Below are 16873 nucleotides of genomic sequence, written 5' to 3'. Positions count from 1 at the left end.
TGCAGGGGTTTGGGGGGAACTGTACCCCAAATTCTTGAAAGCAAACTCATGTCACGTCTAGGCGTTACAACGTAGCGGGGTGAAAACTGCAGGGCTGGTAGCTCTTACTGAGGCCACAAAGCCTGCCAAGTGTCAAGAAGATTGGTGCAAGGGTTTGGGGAGAACCGCCCTGCAAGCTGTGGACAAGCAAAACTGGTGCCATGGGTGCTTGTGGGACTGACTGACTGTCTGTCTTGGGGCGGAGTGGGGAGTCACTACTGCAGACCTGGCTGCTAAGCTGCTGTGTTCCCAGTTACCAATCAATCGCTCATGATTCGCTCAGGGACCAGGGACTTGGGGACCAGCTCAATACACAGGACCTAGCTACTACATAACGACTTAACCAGCATCAATTAGCACCTACAAAACTAGGCTAAGGAGAGGAACGAATCAATACAATCAACTGCCCCAAAACACAGTCTTGGCACGAGTTTTGTCTGTCAGCAGCTAGGGGTTCAGGGCCCCAGGACCCCCCTGCACCGATCTCTTCCACAGCTGGCAGGCATTGTGGCCGCAGCAGGGGCCACCATCCCTGCAGCTGTCAACCTGCTGCGCCTGAACACACACAGTGTCACCCATGGCACAAGCTTTGCTTGTCTGCAGCTTGAGGGGCTGCGGCTTGAGGCCCAAACCCCTGCACCGATCTTGAAACTTGGCAGGCTTTGTGGCCTCAGTAAGAGCTACCAGCCCTGCAGTTTTGATCCCCCTGTGGTGTAACACACAGCTGTGACATGATTTTGGCTTTCAAGAATTTGGGGTACAGTTCCCCCCAAATCCCTGCACTGATCTTCCTGAAACTTGGCAGGTTTCATGCTCTCAGCATAGGCTACCATCCCTTAAAGTTTCATCCAAATTGGACAAAAACCAAAGTTATAGATATTCCATTGATTCCCCATTTTACCCTATGGCCGGATCTCCGAGACGGCTCCGAAGCTTCGTAGCCACTTTGGCTGGATCGAGACGGAAACCCTGTCCAGAGCTCTGGATCGGATTGCGGCCATCCAAAGCGGCCAGACCCAAAGCTGGAACGGATTGCTGCCGACTCGCCCAGGCCTAACAACTGTGTCATATCATTTGATGAATTAGGTTGTTGCCTACTGTAACAGGGTTCCTGACTGAAGCCCTGTTACTTGAGACATCTCACAGCCTGTAGTGATGTATGGCCCGGCAGGGCGAGGAGACGCCCCATGCCTGTGGAGAGGGATATGAAGAGGACGATGCCTAAGGAAAGTTGCCTTTGGGCACCACGAGAAAGAAGAGAGGAGCTGCTGGAGGGGACTCCCATGAGGAAGGATCTGAAGGAGGGATCCGTGACACAAGGTCAGCGCTGACCGAGGGACTCCCGAGTCCGGGGCTGGCAAACCACACTCGCTACTTACCAGGAGCCTACAGGAGTGGCGGTGAGTCTGAGGAAACCTGAGTCGCCACGCTGGGAGAAGCCGCAGTTCCGCACAGGGACGTGGTGAAGCAACGCTGAGGCAGAAGTGGGACGCAAGCCTAAGACCCCAGAAGAGATCTTGCCCATCCACCCCAGAACTCGAGGGGAGAGGGGAGCTGGGTCTGAGGACGGTGAACCCAACTGCGGGGAGATTCCTGGATCTGCTCTGGCACAGAGCAGGGCAAAAGAGACTGGGCGGCACCCGTAACGAGCCGCTAATGAGTTAATTGGCAGTGGGGAGCTGAGACATGGGCAAAGAAAGAAATCTTTTGTATCTTTTTCCTTTTTCCTTATTATTTGGAGCAGGCAATGACTTTGAATACAGGGGGTTACAGTGAGTGACCCATATAAGAAGAGGCAGACGAGGACACCCTACATAGGGCAGTTGGCGTAGAGCGGGAAACCTGCTGGGACTGATTACGGACACAGCCATAAGCCAGCAAAACATCTGCTGGCACTTACCGGATAGATGAGCCACTGGGGACCCTCTTCGGAGCACCGGGGTGATCCTGGGAACAATCCAGACGAGCTGCTGCCTCCCCTCCCCTCTGTAAAAGAAAGAATAAAGAAAACACCTAGATTATGAAATAGACCAAACGTGGTCCTTCCGCAGGTACTAATCATTCTAACATCTCTTCCCTCCCCATTTCTTTAATAAGATCGAAGTCATGGCAGGCAAGAACCAGGGGATCAGGCGGTACTCTGCGTGGACATGCTAACACCTGCAACAGCTCATGCATGCCTTTCTGAATCAGTCTGTAAGGTACCACCCTGTCAACTTTTGCTTGTCTAATCCATATAATATTTAGGGTATTCTTAGGGAGTTAATTTTCAAACCTCAGTTTTTCAGTAAGGAATTTTAAAAGATTTACTCCGTTTCATATCTTTTTCTCAGTTGGACGCGAATTCCTACCGAGCACTTACTTCGGGGTTCTCCTCCTCCTCCACAGCGAAGATATGGCCATACCATGGTTGCCTTTGATCGCCATCTCTACGTGTTTGGTGGTGCGGCAGATAATACATTACCTAATGAACTTCACTGCTATGATGTAGACTCTCAGACATGGGAAGTTATCCAGCCCAGTCCTGATAGTGAGGTAGAAAATGCTCTGTCTGTTTGCTCCTTTTTCTTTTTTATGTATTTTACTGCCCTGATAAAAATTGCTGCTTAAGCAAATAACACATTATAATAACCAGAGATCCTGTTTTCCTCTGTTCAAAAATGGCAAATTCTCTGATTTTAAAAAACTGTCAGCCTTCGAGGGAAAACCTGCCATTTCCCATGTTTTTCTCCTTTTAAAGGAGAAAATCTGTACTTTCCTCCTTAAAAGAGAGAATCCACATTTTTCTCCTTAAATTGAGAAGAACGTCCATGTTTTTTCTGCATTTTTCTGTGGTGAATGGAAAACCCAGATCCCTGATGATAATTTATGATTGTTAATGTCTCTCTTTCCACCTAATGTTTATAGGGTATTGTGAACAAATTCCTTAGAATGTATCATAACTGTTGATAGTCCCTAACCCATTGGCACCATTTTAAAGACCTTCTGGAAAAGAATTAAGAGGAACATAAAACCTGACATAGAAAATCATAGCCCTGCATGTTTCTGAGCAGGAGTCAACCACTAATGGACAATTCTCAGTAAGAGAAATAGAAATGCAAAAAGTTATTGCAGGACAAGGCATCTCCGCACCTAAAAACTAGGTTCCTGACTCTGGGAGAGAATTTACAAACCCACACTGGTGCTCAAGTTTCCTATACTTCATAGGTGTAGATTTAGCCACTTAGGTTCAAAATTCACAACACTCAGCATGCCGAAGTTGGGGGAGATGCCTAAACCATCCACTCTGCTGGATTTCTTTGAGGGTGTTAGGCCTCGTGGTTTCCCTGTTTTACCTGTGGCAGGTTAGGGTGTTAGGTGTGTGTCGTGTCAGGGGTTGATGGCAGTCTTATGCAGAGTTTAGATTATGGTTTGTATGGGATGGTTTGGATTAGAGATGATCCTGCCTCAGGCAGGGGGTTGGACTAGATGTCATCTGGAGGTCCCTTCCAGCCCAACTTCTCTGTGACTCTAAGGGTGATCCAGTTGATGTAATACAGGGGCTTTCAACCTTTTTGGGTCAATGTACCCCCAGCGGCTGGCTGTGCGGGGGGAGGAGGGGGCAAGGGGGTCGGCACACGGCCAGATACGGAGTGGGGCTCAAGGCTGGATGTGGAGCAGCAGCAGCCACTGTTCAAGCTTCCCCCACCCCCATGTCCGTCCGGTTGGGTGGTGCCTACACAGTAGCACAGGATCATGAATGGCAGCGCTCCATCCTTGCCTGCCCGCACATACTCCCATGGGCCTTCTCAAGTACCCCGATGTAATATATTTGGATTTTCACTAAGGCTTTAACAAGGACCCTTGACCAAAGGCTTCTTGAAAAGAAAAAAAAACCCCAAAACTGAATTGCCATGGGATTGAAGGGAAGGTCCTTTCATGGGTCAAAAGCTGGTTGAGAGATGAGACAAAAAGGCTCTAGTGCTAAATAGTCATTTTTCAGGATGGAGGAGGGTTATTAGTGAGGTCTCCCAAGAATCTATCCTGGGCCTGGTTTTGTTCAATGTTTTTATAAAGGACCTGGAAAAGGGAGTGCACAATGAACTTGTGAAGTGTATAGGTGATACTAAATTATTCCAAGTCATCAAATCCTAAGCACGTGGTAAAGAGCTGCAGAAAAATCTCCCAAAACTGAGTGGGCAAAAATGTGGCAGATGCACTTGTTAACTCTGAAGTTCAAAATAATACACACTAGGAAAATAACATCAACTATCTATACACAATACTGGCTCTGAAGTTGCCATTATGACTCAGGAAAGAGACCTTGGAGTCATTGTTGATAGCTCCCTAAAAACATTGACTCAGTGTCCAGAAGCAGCAACCTAAAAAGCCAATAAAATGTTTGGTATCATTAAGAAGGGAATAGAAAATGAAACAAACAACATTGTTTTGATGCTGTATACATCAGTGAAGCATCCACAACTTGAACACTGTGGACAGTCCACATCTCAAAAAGGATGTAGTGGAATTTGCAAAGGTACAGAGAAGGACAACATGGGGCTCAACTGTGCTGTGATCAGGAGAGCAGAGCTAGTGTGAGAGCCGGGAGGGTGAGGGGATGGTGGACAACAATTCTCTGCTTCTGCTAGGAAGTGGATGTGTTTGAAACTGACCAACACTCCTGACATGAAACTGACCAGGTCTACAAGTGGAGGAAGCACTGAGCGTTCTAGTCATTGGATAAATGACTGTCTAGGTATTCATAAATCACTGCTATAACCACTCAGCTGTCCTCAGAAGCCTCTGGGGAATTGTACCCACTAGCAGCACCACAGCATCAACTCTTTGAAGCACTTCATGTTTCAGTTTGTCCCTGCCTAACTCAGATATTCTGGCCTTGGTGAAATTTTCTGGGGTTTATTATTCATGAGGTTAGACAAGATGATCATAACAGGTTTTTTTACTTAAAAAAACCTATGGGTTGCGGAAGATGGATTTGGAGCCAGATGCTTTTAACAGTCAGGGGATTAAAGAGATAATTTGAAGTTTAGTCCCAGTAGAGACTAGAGGCTTTTTAAAGTAGAGTGTATATTTATTTCCTTTTGTGAGGGCTAGTAATGACTAGATGTTCTGGAGAAGAGGCAAGTTAGGTTTCTTCTTCAGCTGTACTTCCTAGTGATCAGATACTCTTCTGTCTCCTATTTTACAGAATCCATCCCGGCAGGCAGCACTGATAGAGAAGCACATGACTGAACTGCTATGACCCATATAAAATAACGTATTCATTTAAAATGTTGTACACGGGCTTCAGAGTTAGTGCTTCACTGAGACAATGGAATAGTTTACACTTCTGTTTCAGATTGTCAGTAGAATGAGCACTCTGTTTATGTACAGAAATTTTGGAAGATATATCTAAATCCATAAGCACTAAAAATGTTTATTTTTGAAAATAAATCTTTGATCTGAGACAGACTCCCAGCAAGGGACATATTCTGGTAGATACTGTCACTTACAGAATATTGTAGCTTTGCTTACATAAAATGTCAATAATTCGAAGAAGTTTTATGAAAGAGAAGTATCATTAGAAGTGGCTAAAAGGAATCCTTTAGACATAGCTTCGTAGTTGTTAGGGTCAGAAGGGACCTCAATAGATCATCAACTCTGACCCCCTGCCCTGGTCAGGAAAGAGCGCCAGTCATGGTTTCATATAGTGAAACCAGTCCTAGAAGCGAACATACATCAACAAGATTGTCCAGGCCTGCATTGCTATTTCATTTCAGGATTGTTGTTCTTCCCTTTCTCATTGATGTTCTTCTATTTTCAGGCAAATCCTTTTTATGAAAAAATCTCTTTCAAATATTGCTCTGTTTTTTGTGCTTTTGTTTTCCTAGCTGCCTAGCGGGAGACTTTTCCATGCTGCAGCTGTCATCTCAGATGCCATGTATATCTTTGGAGGGACAGTGGACAATAATATTAGAAGTGGAGAAATGTACAGATTCCAGGTATTCTAGAGTGCCAAGCAGAAACAATAACCTAATTGTTTATGTTGATTAATTTTTTCCATTATAATTTCCCATTGTCATTAATTAGCCAGCACTGTAGTTTAACTGTTCTGACTTGACATTTTCCACGTTTACTCTCAAAATCTTTTTTTAAATGTTTCAGCTAAAACAAGTCAGCTAGCTTACCAATGTTAAAAATGTCTTACAGACATTTATTTTGGGATCTCTAACATCTTTGTGCTTTGTGTCAGGTGCTTGAAATACAGAAGGGGGTGATTTGACTGAAGCTTTAATTCTCTAAAAAATGCTGTTTCTACATCTCTGATTTAGTTAGTTTGTGAGATGAATATCTACCCTGCCTTCTGCCAGACTTCAGACTAACATGGCTAACTACCTCTATTTCTGCATTGTCAGTTGAGGTTTGTTGCCAAAATCTGCAAACTTTCCACCTATAATAAGCATAGTTTGACTCTTCTGATTATCCATGTATGCTAACCTTGCTTTGCTGCTGACAGTATGGCAGCTGCAGAGTGTTGCTGTATGTGTCCCAGGCTCCATATAGCTACATACATGGTAAATACAGCTGTAGAGCCACAACAAAAACCAGAAAGGAGGGCAGGGACCTAGGTGGCAAAGAATCTGTTTGAAGCCATAGGGAATGTATTCTACTCTTAGTTTCTTAATTGTCTTCTAGTCTGCCTCTTGACTCCTGTAAGTCCCAGAAGTTAGCACCCTTATTGTGGTAGTGATACATCTGAAGTATATGAGGTATTTCTTCCTTGTGGCTGAAAGGGAATATAGATGTTGTAAATCTAGGAAATTTCAGGGACAAGTTGGCAGAGCTACACCTTGTGACAGCAAAGTCCTAATAACTTTAGGTTGTTAAGTTTTTAAAGTTGTGGAATTTCCAAAAATATTCTGCACCTAGGTGGGTCTTTTCTCCACTGATTCCTGACATTCACATGCCCTTTTGGTTTTGATCCCTGCAAAAGAGTTCAGAGGAGAGGTGTCATGAAACTCCTTGGTGGAATTTTGTTTCCCTTTGTATGTCTCAGGGACAGCTTTCTAGTCCAGTACATAGTGATTCTGTTTTCTGTGTGGACTCATAGGTATGTGTACATAGACTGAGCATCTGCAGTAGACTACACACTGGTCTGTGTACATTCATGCATCTATCTGGGATGCATACTTTAATTTAAGTCACAAAGATGTCATTGGCCAGAAAGCCATGATTTGCATTTGAGGGGTGGGGGAAGTGGAGGAAGAGGACCCTACCATGTTTTATCCCTAGTAATTGAGCGGTTAGGGTACTCAACCAGAGAGCCAGAGACCAAGGTTTTAGCACCGCCCTGTTGTAGAGATGAGGGTGAACCTGCATCTCTGACTATTCCATGCTATGTTCTAACCGCCAAGCCAAAAGTTTAGGAATTGCCAAGGCTCTCCTTGTAAGACTAAGCCACTGCCCCTTGCATTTACTAGTCATTGGATAAAATGAATAGAGAGCAGTGCAGTGGGGACATTTCTGCTCTCTTGGGAGTAAAGGTGCAGGCTGGACCCAGAAGGTGTACTCCCTTCTAGTGCAGCAGCCATCTCACTGAGTTAGAGACCCTCTAACTTATTCGCTTTCTTCTGGCCCCACACTATCTTCCTCTCTTAACTGCCCAGGCAGCCAGCTTCAAAGAGAGGGCTGGGGCTAATTTTTCTGGGACTTGTAATCAGGCATGTGAGCATCCTACCTGCATGACTACTGGGACTAAAACATGAGATGGTCTTTCCCTTGCCCCCTTCATTTTTCCAGCACTTAGGCTCAGGTACATGCACATGCAGCTGCTCTGCTGTTCCTGTTCATTCTACGCATGTATACTTACACATCCCGAGCATAAAGCAAGGGCCAAAAACAACCAGGTAGACCGCTAGAAAACTGCCATTTAAAATAGAATAGAATTTCAGCTGGGCTCCCAAATCTTGAAACTTGCAGTTTTTGACGTCATTCTTTTGTGTTCTGTCACTTCAGTTTTTTCACAGAGTTATTACTATGCAGGAGGTGCATCCTGAGCAATAGTTAATGTTAAATCAGTGAGGAAATTCAGTTGCAATCTTAACCATGAAGCTGTTGAAGTGAAATAAACTATAACAAGTTTTATTTTTTTCTGATTTCAGTTTTCTTGTTACCCAAAATGTACTTTACATGAAGATTATGGAAGACTGTGGGAAAACAGACAGTTCAGTGACTTGGAGTTCGTTTTGGGAGAGGTGCGTTTATTCTAGCGAAAATGATATTTGATATTTGAATTTGACAGTTGTCTATCCTTTCTGGCCATACCAGAAGGACACACTCAAGGTGTTTCCAGAGCTGGGAACTAAAGCAGCTATTTCTGTAATGCTGTCCAGCATATCCAGAGAGATTTTTGTACCTACTCTGTGTTAATTTATGCGATTATGTCACATACTTTGTTTGGTAATATGTTGCAGAGAATCAAGGAATGTGAGGTACACACTAGATTGAATTGCTGATTCATTAGTGGTAGTACTTCTATTATGTAGAAGTCCTTGAAACTTGAATAAGGTACCTGGACATCGGCAAGAGTTACAGTGATTACCTCTGTTGGGCACATCATTACAATTTCTAATGCTTGTTAATTATCCACCCATTTTAAAATTCAACTGGCCTGTGTTTGCATAGTTAATTTAGAGCTCTTTATCAAAGGCTATGCGTGAATAACATAGATCTTAATACTTTGGCTTTTGTTCTAATATTTATTGACAGCTTGTTATTGGCTTACAGTTGAGCTGAAGCACACAAACATAATTTTCTTTACCAGTTTACATCTTCTTTTAAGTTGAGCTGCTGAAAACGTCTTAAAAATTTACAAAGCAGCTGACTTATATCCCTGCATGCCTTCAGAGGCAGATTGCTTGGGATAGTTCTTCAAAGCATTTCAGTCTATAATATCTTATGGTAATAAGCTTCACAGTTAATTTGTTAATTTTGAATTTTCCACCTTTCAGTTCCATTAAATATCCCTTGTTCTTGGTTTATGAGGAAGGGAAATCAGAAATCTTCAGTGTTGCATATGCTTTTATTTCATTCCTTTATATTCCTCTATTTTCCAGTCTCTCTTTCTGGGAGAGTGTGTCCAGGCCTCAGAATTTGTCCTTTGAATGTGATTTTATTTCACATTTTAATTTCTGAAATGTGAATTTGAATATTACTCTCATCTCTTTCTCTTTCTTCCCTGCTGCTTTATGTGCGTGACCTGCACCTCCAGTTTTCAGTTTGCCAACTCACTGCCCTTTTTTTCCTGCCATTTCACCTACAACGGCTAAGTTTTATTTAAAAATGCAAACAAAAAACCCAGGCCCGTACAGAGGAACATCAAAAGGTGCGGGCAAACATGCATTTTAGCCACTCCAAAAGGGAAGAGGAGCTACTGTTCAGGAGTGCGTATTAGCACATTAGCCATAAATGTTCCATCTGCATGGTCCTGTTGTGATATAGGCTAGAAAAATCAACCTGATTTATGACCCTGACGTTAAAGTTGGAGTGTTTTTGCAACACTTGTATAGGCAGTCCTCGGATTTTAGAGACAATTTGTTCCTGAAAACCTTGTCTTAAGTCAAAGCGTTGTAACTCAGAACTAATTTTCTCATAAGAAACTATGTTATAAATGGGGGATTGGTTCTTGAACCAAGGCCCGATACCCTATTTTCACCCAAAATACCCCAGAATTTTGTACTCGATCAATTATAGATGAGTAATATAGCTACATTAATGTATTTATATTGTAAATAGCAAACATATTGATTTGAAAGGACTTCTTTGAGGTGACTTTGCTGGACTTTTTGAAGGGCTTGTGGTTGGACCTTTTGAAGGGTTCTTGGCTGGAGTCTTCTCAGGAGTCCTGGCTGCAGGTTTTTCTGGACTCTTGTCTGCTTTCTTAAAGAAAGCGTCCAAGGAAGTTTGGACAGATGTTCTCCAGGGAGATGAGCGACACGGCGAACTCGTTCGCTGGTGTGGCGTTGCGTCGGATCAAGTGTTGTAAAGTCAAAACTGATGTCATAAAGTTGAAACAGGGTGTCAATTTATAAACGTTGTAACTCGAAATGTTGTAAGTCGAGTACTGCCTGTATTGCTACAGAAATCATGCAGAGTAACTGCTTGTTTCTTTTGTTTGATTTTTATGCAGCTCTCTCCAAAAAAGCTCAGAGTAGCTTACAATAAAAACAGATAAAATAATAACACAGAACTACAAAGAATACCTAGCCAACCCCTCCCCACAACGGACTAGAAGGCTTCCCAAATAAGAAAGTCTTACACTGTGTCTGGCTCTGGTGGGCCTCAAGGATGGGGAGAGATCCAGAGCTTGAGAGCAACAACTAAGAATGACCTCCCACATGTTTTGGCTAAGTAAGCTTGGCAAATAGATGGTACTTGCAGGAAGTTGCTTTTGACTGACCTTAGGGATTGTGATAAAGCATAAGGGAGGAGGCAGTCCCTTAAGTATGTAGGACAGGGGCGGGCAATTATTTTGGGCAACCCTTGCTAGCTGTGGCCCCAATCTCCTTCACCTGGCTTTTACAAACCAGAACTGGCATGATCCAGTTCACAACTGGTCTCACGTTTGTTCTTGTCATTGGCAACATCATCTCTCAGAATAGTATTTCAGGTTTATTTATAGGACTGTGATAGGGAAGCAATCTCAATTTATAACCAGGAAAATCTGTAAGTTATTGAGACACATGTAGAATCCAGTAAAGCCATTTTTAAAAGCAATAGCAAACAAATGCTGCTTGTATGTTATAATGGAAAAGACAATTGGACATGGATAGAATCTGATCATCTGGAACCTCTCTCGGAAGAGGTGAAATTCCTTTTATTTTCATTCTCTCTGAGTAACATACTATGTGAATATGTCTTAACACAGGCCAGTGACCTTGAATAATGGCAGGCCCAGCTGCTACAGTGAGCTGCCATTTACCTTCCTCCTTACCCCCCACCAGTACACTGCAGACAGAGACAATGTGGGGTCACATCTCAGTAGCCCCAGGCTCCTCATCAGCTTCCTTTTCCCTCCTTGAGAGACATCACTGCTGCAGGGGAAGCTGTCGTTTAGTACAGCAGCTGCCAAATGTGGATCCTTTGGCAACCCCTGCTATAGCTGCTTCCAGTTGCTGTTGAGGGGGCAATCAGTAAAAGTAAATTCAGTGGCAAGATAGGCAGTGGCTATAGTACGGTGTCTGGGGTAACCCTCTAGCTGCTGGCCACACCAACACCTTCCACCTACAGCAGCATCTTCCTCAAGGTGGGGAGGGAAGGAATGGGAGGCTGATGAGGGCATCAGGGCTACTGGGATGCAAGCCCCCAGCTGTGGGGACTCTCCTCTGGGTGAGATTTAGCCCGTGGGCCATAGGTTGCCAACTGCTGCCTTAATGTATGCTTTTTCTCTCACTGCTGACAGAAAGAAGAACGAGTCCGTGGTCATACAGCAATTGTCACAGCTCGCTGCAAATGGCTAAGGAAGAAAATTATACAGGCAAAGGAAAGATTGAAACAGGCAAGTAGCACACAGAAATAGTCTTACGGCAGGTTGATGCTTAACCTGGCTGAGTTTGGCAATAATTAGTCAAAAGACTAAAAGGATCTTAGAAATAGAAAAAAAATAGAATAAGATTTGCTCTCTGAATAGGGTCTTTTTTGGTTTGTTTACCATCGAGCAGAGTTTTAGAATCACATCTTCATGTCATTAGATCCCAGGTTTCCTTCAGCATGGAGCTTAGGGTATGTTTGAGAGTAGGCAGGGGACATAACAGGACAAGACCAAAACATGTTGCACTCACACTAATCAAGGAAGACCAAGGCAGAAAATTAAGGAAAAAGGGGATATGCATTCAGTCTAGGGATTACTTAAGTAAGCCAGATGTTTTCATATGAACGGGGTTTGATGAAGTTACGCCTAAAGTATTCAATCAACTGGCTGAAGTAAAAACACCTTACAAAAACAAGTCGGGTCACAAAGGGACGACAATGGTAAAATCCATGTCACAAACCCCAGGAACAATGTAAAGCCATTGTCTTGCACTAGTATTATATTTCATGTACACTCATAGACATAGTTCATTCTCTGGTAAATCCGGACTTCTTCACCCTAGCCTTGAAGGGTCACCCAGACAACCTTAGCTTATTTTATATTGCTGCTTTTTTTTTTTTTTTATCCCATTAGAAATCTAAGCAAGAGATTGAAGAAGAGGGACGAGAGATGTCCCAGAAGGAAGGCGTAGGTGGTAATGTTAAGCCATGCCGCCAGCAGCCGCAGCTGGAGGTGACTATCCGGGAAGCTGAAGCACAGCCCTTTGAGGTGCTCATGCAGTTCTTGTACACAGATAAAATAAAATATCCACGCAAAGGTAAGACAGCAGGATGAGGACTGTGGTGTAAGCCCAAAAGAAAGCTGTATTGGAAATAACAAAAACTGACTACTAATGACTAATGAGCAAACGTTTATTTATTTCCTTTCAATTTAGAACAGTAACAGGTGTTCACAGGCAAGCCCTAAGAATCTACCAAGTTATTTAAAATTACAGAAATAAATATAACTTTAATCAGCCCATAGTGACTAGCACTTCTGACAGGAGATGGTACTAATCTCCTAATTCTTCTCAGGGACCAGGATAAAATGAAGGGGGGGCATTCTTCCAGCCCTAAAATTCAGGCTATTTTAGACAAGTGTGGGAGGACATTCCCTAGCCTGTACCTTTATAGAGAGTGCCCTGCCACCTGCTGATTTTCTAGTGTGTTCAGTGAGATTTATAATTGGCACCTGCACTGGCTGCAACTATGCCATGGTATCACAGGGACAGAGTTGTTTCCTGGGAAAACTGGTCTCAGGCTCTATCTGAGCATTTATTTTGCCATTGTAGGGCAGTGTAGTTCAGTGTATAGCAGTAGGCCTGGATTCAGGATCCCGGGTTCTGTTGTTGGTTCTGCTGTTGTTCTGCTGGGTAAGCTTGGGCAGGTTGCTTTGCTTCTCTGTGCTTTTGTTTTTCCATCTGAAAAATGAATATAATCCAGTTTATGTGCTTTGTGGCATAAGGGTGAAAAGACAGGCAATTTCTGTAGCTCAGGACCATCAAGTTAAAATTCATCTGAGCCTTTGAATCCTCCTTTAGTCCAAGAAGTAGATCCCCATTGGCAAGCTTAATGTCACAGCCAGGTCAATGTGAAGCCCAGGCCCAAGTTCAATAGCTCAACAAAAGTATTCTTTTCCCATGAGAGTGGATCCTGAACCACAACCATTCATCTAGTGTTCTTAGAGGGATTACCCTCAAAACACAAGTTTACTTCCAGTAGTATGCCCTGCTTTCTGTCCATTTGCAGACTAACATGACTAATTCCCTCTCTCTAGTGTAAGTGAGGATAAAATTTAACCTGTGACAGATTATTTTTGGAAAGGCATTTGTTCCATAAGAAGATCCTCTTGCATATAGAGTAAATAAGTGATGAGAAAATTATGGAGACTGCTAAAGTAAAGAAGAAACTACTTTTTAAATAGTAGGGTTCCAAATTCTGGGTACTTTCATTTCCCATTGCAGTGAACTGAATTTCCAGATGCTCAGCTGAAAGAGACCACTCTAGGCCCACCCACTTTAAATAAGATTATGGTGCTGAAAGATGTTCAGCAGGCTAGTCTTGCCCATAACGTGGTAAAAAAAGCTATTTTTTTTTTTGTCTACTTGGACCATCATATGACAACTCCCTGCTTTATCTGTCACTATCTAAGCTAACCAGGAGCCTGTGAACACTCCACAGCCCCCAGTTCTTGCTGCAGTTTTCCCCACCTCCTGGGTTTCCAGTACCACTTAGCAGTAACAGTCTCAATCATACCCCAGCCGCCCTTCATTTTAGGAGTAGTAAAAAGTGGGAGACTTAAAATTTCACCAAAGGGAGCACAGTTTTTTTGCTGCTAGCCCAGGGAGAAGAGAAATAGGAGGATCTCCACTCTGAAAAGCCTTTGCTAGATCATGTCATCCCAACACTCAAAGCCACTAGGCCTCCTTGAGAAACAAGGCACTGACTGGCAAACGTACCCACCATGAGCTAGGGCTTTTTATATTGGGGAAACAGTTATGGCAGATAGGCAGGGCTTTCCCAGCACAGAACTTTTGCTGTCCAAGGGAAGGAATGTCCTTTCACTTGATCTTCCCAAAAGCTCTGTTTCTTCCTTGCTACCTATACCTTCACTATCTATGCTTTCTTCCTTCCCCCAAGATTATACCGGCTTCTCCATGAATCCCAAACCCTTACAAGTCATATGTCCTCATGTCCACACTGAGTCTGTTTTAATGGGGATCAGTCAGAATCAGCGAACCTATTGTGAATGAGGCAGAAACACCAATGACGTCAATCAAAACTGTTGGGTGTTCCACACTATTAAAAATCAGACCACTTGGGCACCTGTGAGTGGATTTAGGATCTTAAGTTAAAGCTCTAGTTTTGTTTTATTATTAAGTTTTGCCCCAGGATGTTCCAAAAATTTAGTAAGGCCAGAAAAGGGCTTTTTTACCTCATCAGCTTTGAAGGACTTTTCATTGACTGGTGCTTACTACTCCCTGATCTGATCTAAACTGAAGTTGATCTTCTGTAATAAAAGTACTTTGTTAATTGCCTTTGGTTCTGCTGTTCTAATTACTCAAGATGGCATCAGAAGTTACCTTAAGAAAATTCTTAACCTGCTTAGATCTCTGAATAGTCTCATATTCGGGGTCTCTCCAGAGCTGTGAAAGGATACTGTTTTCCTTTGTGATTTACAGGTCATGTGCAGGATGTTCTTCTTATCATGGATGTGTACAAACTAGCCCTGAACTTCAAGCTCTCTCGACTAGAACAGCTCTGCGTCCAGTATATTGAAGCATCTGTAGATCTCCAGAATGTGCTCACTGTGTGTGAAAATGCTAACAAGCTTCAGCTAGATCAGTTAAAGGTAAATCCCTATTTACAGAGTAACTGATCAAATGTAATGAATAAAGTATCAAGAGTAGTCGATGTAGACATTGGTTACAAATGTTATCACATAATGCTGTGGGTTTTAAGGTGATCTGACTGTGTAGCTGGAAGCATTTATTAAAAGAAATTCCTGGATGCTTGGTATTGGCAGAGAAAGTTGATTCCTTACTTATAGACATGTCTCTCTGAGCTGAAGAGCTCTAAAAACCCCTTTACCTAAAATACCTCACCTACACTTAGGAGATATGGCCTGGCTCTGGTGAAAGTTTCCAGATTTCTTAAACTCATTTTTTTTTTTTCTCTGCAATCACAGTTCTTTGAATATATATCCATGTAGATCCCACTGTAGGGGCTAGTGCAGCTCATGTATGTACAATCAAATTCTTTCATAGAAGTATTTATTTGGATTGGTGTGTGCAGCCTGTGCTACCTCATGCTCCTGTGCCTGCTTACAAGTGGCAGAGTGACCTCAATTCCCTCTTACTTCTCATTGCAGAGAGATGGAACCAAAGGTGTTTCCATCCTGCTGCACTCTGCAGAGATCTTGAAACTGGTTCTTCAACCCATTCAGTGCAAAATTTTGCTTTCTTGCTTTTTCTTTAAACAATGTACCTTAAAAAAAGGTGGAAAAGAGAATTAATTGGCAACTCAGGAAGATACTGGCATATTTTGCACCCAGGATACTTGAGTGCAAGCCATAGGCTATGTGGCTCAGTGAGAAGGTTGATAGCTTGGAAAGGAGGGGACCCTTGGTTTAGCCTAAGTCTTTGCTCCCAGCAAGTCTGGAGCTCCCTCTAGCACTGTCCTCTATCATTTTTCCCCTACCAGTATTACTGGTTCAGCTTCAAGAGGAGCACCAGAGAAGGGACTAGATAATGCTTGATGATTACAACGATGTGTTGGGAAATCTGACACCCAGGTTCAAACCTACTCTGGGCCAAGTGAGCATAGAACAGGGTCTTCTGGATTTCCAGGGTAGTTCTCTTGCCATTCAGCTATTGTGGGGAAAAGCTGGTAATTCTCCCTCTCTCACTCTGTTGCCAGTACACATGTCCAGTCTGCACGACTGCGTAGTTGTACACGTGCTCAGTGGTACACATCCAGGGGTAGAATTCCACTGGGTGCAAAGGTGTCAAAATGCCTTGTAGATGACCAAACCTAGATTCTTAGCTATCCATGAAGGGAATATTATTATAATTTTTAATTAAAGAAAAATAATTTTCCTATTTTGTCTTTAATCCTCTCATTTCTGATTTAATGTCAGAAAAAGCATTCAGTTAGGAACAGATTTTGAAATGAAAGCTTTGTAATCATTTTTCTTGTGGTCTGTATAAAATGATAGGATTTCAGATGGGACACCAATGACTTTTTCATTCTTTAAGGAACATTGCCTAAACTTTGTGGTGAAAGAATCGCATTTTAATCAAGTAATAATGATGAAGGAATTTGAACATCTTTCCTCATCCCTGATAGTGGAGATAGTACGAAGAAAACAACAGCCTCCTATTCGAATGCATTCTGATCAACCTATTGATATAGGTAAAGTAACTTCCTCATTGCTCTAAAAGTTGCACTTTTTTTTGACACACTAATATGATTAGGACCTGTCTCTCTCTGTTACTGCCCATTGGTTATGCAGTCAGTATAGCCTCATTATTGCTTCCTGCTAGGTGTAGGCAAGGATATGTCATTACATCAAAGAAGCTTCAAGCAGAAGATGGGCCCTACCTTATCTGAAACAGACCTGATTAAAGTGATTTTCATGTTGTGAATGTCCAGCTGTTATTTTTATCTGCTGTATCTTAGAAACGATACCAAGGACTCTAAATGCTCTGGAAAAGCTGCAGTTGGT

General features: G+C 42.8%; 1 protein-coding gene across 2 annotated transcripts in view; it reads left to right on the top strand.

Annotated features, from left to right (window-relative positions):
• Positions 1–16873, top strand: part of LZTR1 (leucine zipper like post translational regulator 1) — a 45872-nt gene that overhangs the window by 11470 nt on the left and 17529 nt on the right. For both annotated transcript variants that reach the window (XM_014609404.3, XM_019492526.2), the window contains exons 9-15: positions 2373–2574; positions 5910–6020; positions 8181–8273; positions 11480–11575; positions 12242–12425; positions 14829–14998; positions 16404–16560. In XM_014609404.3, coding sequence (XP_014464890.2) covers positions 2373–2574; positions 5910–6020; positions 8181–8273; positions 11480–11575; positions 12242–12425; positions 14829–14998; positions 16404–16560 — 1013 coding nt within the window. The remainder of the gene's footprint in view (positions 1–2372; positions 2575–5909; positions 6021–8180; positions 8274–11479; positions 11576–12241; positions 12426–14828; positions 14999–16403; positions 16561–16873) is intronic.

This window comes from Alligator mississippiensis, chromosome 14 (genome assembly GCF_030867095.1).
Source record: "Alligator mississippiensis isolate rAllMis1 chromosome 14, rAllMis1, whole genome shotgun sequence".
Taxonomy (NCBI): Eukaryota; Metazoa; Chordata; order Crocodylia; family Alligatoridae; genus Alligator; species Alligator mississippiensis.
Note: the sequence above shows the minus strand (reverse complement) of the source record. Positions and strands in the feature narration are given on the sequence as shown.